At 48.3% G+C, this 4536-nt stretch overlaps 1 gene segment (V, D, J or C); it reads left to right on the top strand.

The window, feature by feature from the left end:
- The first annotated feature begins 2703 nt into the window (after positions 1-2703).
- LOC123810893 lies at positions 2704-3398 on the top strand. The segment is given in 3 exon segments: positions 2704-2840; positions 2967-3295; positions 3384-3398. Coding segments are annotated over 3 exon segments (390 nt in total).
- Positions 3399-4536: the final 1138 nt, after the last annotated feature.

Below are 4536 nucleotides of genomic sequence, written 5' to 3'. Positions count from 1 at the left end.
AACAGACAGGCAGACCAATGGAACAGAACAGAGAGCCAAGAAACAGACCACACAAGTACAGTTCACTGGCATTTGGCAATGGAGCGAAGGCAGTGCAGTGGAGGAAGGGTAGTCTATCAGCAAACGGTGGTGAAAAAGTGGATTCCATATGCAAAACAAAACAAAAATCTGGAGACACATCTAACAACATTTACAAAAATTAACTCAAAATGTATAGGCCTGAGTGTAAAATGCAAAATGATAAAATGCAGGAGAGAAAACAGGGAAAAAAGGGGATGTCCTTGTGTATGGTGATGACATTTTCATTACAACACCAAAGTTTCAATCCATGAAAAAATTGATCAGCTGGGCCATATTAAATTTAAGACTTCTGTGGTGACTCAGGCACTGTCAAAAGAATGAGAAGACTGGCACAATTCAACTTGTTTCTCCCACAGAATAAGAGGAAACATTTGCAAAAGACAAATCTAAAACAGGCTGTTGACAAAATTATACAAAACTCTCTTAAAAATAAAAAATAAGAAAAACCTATTAAACATGTCAAAGAGATTTGAGCAGTCATTTCACCAAAGAAGACATACAGATGTAAATGAGCATATGCAAAGATGTCAACACGATGTGTCATTAAAGATCGCAAATTAAAGCAACAATGAGATACCACTAAACACCTATTAGATTGGGAAAAATCAAAACACTGATAATACCAAGTGCTGGCAAGCATGCAGAGCAAAAGAAACTCTTTCATTGCTGGTGGGAAAGTAAAATAGTACAGCTATTTTTAAAAAAGTTTGGTCGTTTCTAATAAAGTTAAAAATAATCTTGCCGTAGAACCCAGCACTCAAATGAGTTCAAATTGATGTCCATCAGAAACCTACACAGGGATGGCATAGCACCTGTTCATAAATGCCCACACCTGAAGGCAGCTGTGGTGCTCTTCAGTAGATGATACACAAACCATTGTAGGTACAGTGAGTGGAATACAATTCAGCCTTGAGAAGAAGGAAAATGCATGAATAGGAGGAATGCATGACATGGAGGAATCTTCCATGAATGTTACTAAGTGAAAGGAGCCAATGTGAAAAGGCTACATGTTGCATGATTCCACCTCTATGACGTTCTGGAAAAGGGCAAACTGAGGAGGCAGTAGAAAGACCAGTGGTTTCCAGAAGTCAGGGGAGAGACACAGGGAGGCACAGAGCTGTGGGGCACAGGGGTGTTTAGGGCAGTGAGACTGTTTTGTGCGACACTGTAATGGTGGATTCATGCCTTTTACATTTGTCCAAACCCATAGAATGTACCGCAGGGGTGAACCCAAACGTAAAATAGGGTTTTTGGCTGATAACAGAGTGTCAGTGTAGGTTTGTGGTTTATAACAAATGACCCTCTCGGGTGGGCAGTGTTGATGGTGGGGGAGGCTGTGTAAATGTGGGGGCATGGGCATATGGGAACTGTGTACTTTTTGCTCAGTTTTGAAGTGAACCTGAGTGGTTCATAGTCATTTTTGCCTGTTGCCCTCCTTCTCCCTCCTCCCTTCCACAAGGATCCTGATTCCCTCTCTGATTCATACCCTTTGCCTCTCTGGTTGGTGGTTGAGACTTTCTCCACCAAGCAACCTCAGGGCTGCAGTTCTCAGCTTCACCAGGGAGGGCGCTGAAGGTCCCTTCGGAACCTCAGGAGAAGCACTCATTAGGGAGGGTGAGCTGGTCTTGTCAGTAAGGGCCCCTCTTCGTGAATGCTTCCTGGTGTTACGTGTCCATGAAACCCCATTCCCATGAAGGGTTAATGAAGACAAATGCATAGCCCAGGAACGGAGGTCCATCCTGGCAGTTGCAGTTATAACCCAGGCTCTTGAAAGCTCCATGACCCTACAGCCCACACCCTCAGGAAAGTAGACAGAACTCACCAGGGCTGACATCAGAGCAATGATCTACTCCCCCTGCCCTGGCCCCAGCCAATCAGAGGAGCCCATGGCCCCAACCCCGTTAGTCAGCACAGTGGACACTTTCCCCGTGTGTGATTGGGACCCTGTGGGCCGTCAGAGACCAGGTTGGAGACCACTGGCTCTCCTGTGTCTCCAGGCTCGAGGCCATTTCCTTAAATGAACCTTGGCTCTCTTTGCTGCAAACTCCTATTGGCGTTTGCTTGGGCTTTGATGTGCAGGCAAAGGGACCCCCTTTAGTCTGGTCACAGCGTGGCTCTGTCCAGTGTCCTTTCCAGTGCAGGACACAGGACACATTCTCTGTCAGGGAAGGTTCCAAAAGCCTATCCCACAATTCTCTACACAGAGTTGCTGTCTGAAAGTTTCCTCCTTGAACTATGAGGTAAGGCAGGGAAAAAAGATGAGGTGTTAATTTGTTTTCCTTCTGGAGGACAAGGTGTGAGTGAGGAAGGCTGATTCTTCTGTGTGGGCTCCTGGCTTCTCCTCTCTCCCATGGAGGAATCCCTGCCTGGGACAGCAGGGGGCACTGCAAGACAGCTCTGGAGAGGGTGTGCTGGGTGTGTCCTCAGCTGGAAACCCAGCCATCTGTTTGTATTCTGGGTGCCTCCTCCAGGTGTTGCCTGTGAACCGTGGGGAGTCCCAGACCCTGTCAGTCCAGGCCCCACCCTTCACAGGACCACCCCCAGGAGAAACAGTAGACACAAGAGTAGAAGAAGGGGCTGGGACCTGCAGTTGGAGGGACTTATTTGCATCAAGAAACCTCTTCCTCTGGGGCACAGGGAAAGATAAAAGAGATCAGAGGTGCCCCCTGTAAGTGGAGGAACTCAAAGGTGGAGCCTCAGCATTGTCCCTGCCATGGACTGGACTCCTCTCCTCCTCATGCTCCTCACTCACTACACAGGTGCCTGGACCCTCAGGGTGGGAATGCGGCCCCAGGAGGACACATAGGCTGGGCCTGTTCTCCTGGAGTCCAGACTGAGTTGTTAGACCCTACTCACTGTCTCTGTCTTTCTTTCCTTTATCCCAGGGACCTGGGCCCAGTCTGGGCTGACCCAGGAAGCCTCAGTGTCGGGGTCTCTCAGTAAGACTGTCACCCTCACCTGCACTGGAAGCAGCAACAATGTTGGATACAGTGGTGCAAGCTGGTACCAGCAGGTCCCTGGAGCTTCCCCCAAACTTCTCATGGATCGTAGCAACAATCGACCCTCAGGGATCCCGGCTCGGTTCTCTGGCTCCCGTTCAGGAGCCAAGGCCTCCCTGACCATCTCGGGGCTGCAGCCTGAGGACGAGGCCGACTACTACTGTCTGTCTTATGATAGTAGCTTCGATCACACAGTGCTCCAGACTCAGGGAGAAGTGAGACCAAAACTCCCCAGGCCTCCCCGTCTTGGTCTGCCCTCATGGTTCCGCACCAAGGAGGGGCACTCTTTTCTGTCTCTTGCAGGAAAGTGTGTGTTAAGATTGTAGGTTTCTAAGCCCCTTTATTTTCTTTCCAAATTTTCCTTATGTGTGGATGATTGAGTGCCTATTTCTTTGCAATGTGTTCAGGAAGGTGAGTGAGTTCAGAACAAGGCAGGAGAGGTTTTGCATTTCTGACAATGAGGATGGAGCCATTGCTTGGGGGGGTGTCAGTTCTGTGCATGTGGGACAGGTAGATGTAGCCTTTGCACTCTGCACACACATGACGGTAGCAGCCTCTCCTGTAAGTCAAGACCCAGGAAACCACATGCAGACATTTCCAAATATGCCCTGGGGGGCCCCATCACCCCAGCTTGAAGCCCACGGGATTAAAAGGATATGTCCTCAGCTGTTAGGCAGCTTTGGCCTTGAGTCCTGTTCATGCCAGTCAGCTGGATGGAGACTAGACATCTCATCTCTCTGTGCTTCTGAGTTCGCATCTGTTAGACAAAACAGTCACCCCGACTCACATGGGGTCAGAGCCTGTGACCCAGTCTCCTCTCAACCAGAGTGCAGTACGAATTTAGTCCAAAATCTGTGTGCTTTTAATACGTTGAAAACTTTCACATGCACATACAATATGTAATTCCTACCTTCATTTATTCTCTTAGGCAGTGTTTTCAAGCCTGAGACACAGAGATGAACAAACACAAGACAGGGTCTCCTGTCCTTGGGGTCAGGTGTGTGTGGGTCCTGGAGCACAGACAGGAGCAGCAGGTGGGTGAGGAGCAGACACTGAGGACAGAAGACAAGACATCCTCCATGAGCACATGACCTGCCCAAGGCACAATAGTTGTGTGAGTGTCTGCTCACATTCCACTTAAATAACAGTCTGTAAGGCCATCATCATCAGATTCTAACTCACAACTCAAAATCTACCATCTGATCAATAAAACATAATATCCATTTTCTTTACTCAAAGTCCCACAGAGGACTGTAGTGCAGAATCTCATAAAGGAAGAACCATGGGTTTGAAGTGTCTGTGTGAATGAGTCAGGATTCTTTCCTGTGATGTGGGAGAAGGGAGCCAATAAATGATGGCCCGAGGCCATTTGTGCTGGTCTGGACTTCCTTCTGCTCACATGTGTCAGCTAGGAACCTCATGACTCCAAACACAGGAAGCCTGTTTCTCCTCCTTC

This window comes from Phyllostomus hastatus, unplaced genomic scaffold, assembly GCF_019186645.2.
Source record: "Phyllostomus hastatus isolate PE091 unplaced genomic scaffold, TTU_PhHast_1.1 phas_scaffold_760, whole genome shotgun sequence".
In the NCBI taxonomy this organism is placed as follows: domain Eukaryota; kingdom Metazoa; phylum Chordata; class Mammalia; order Chiroptera; family Phyllostomidae; genus Phyllostomus; species Phyllostomus hastatus.
The sequence above is the reverse complement of the archived record's forward strand: the minus strand, read 5'-3'. Positions and strand labels throughout refer to the sequence as shown.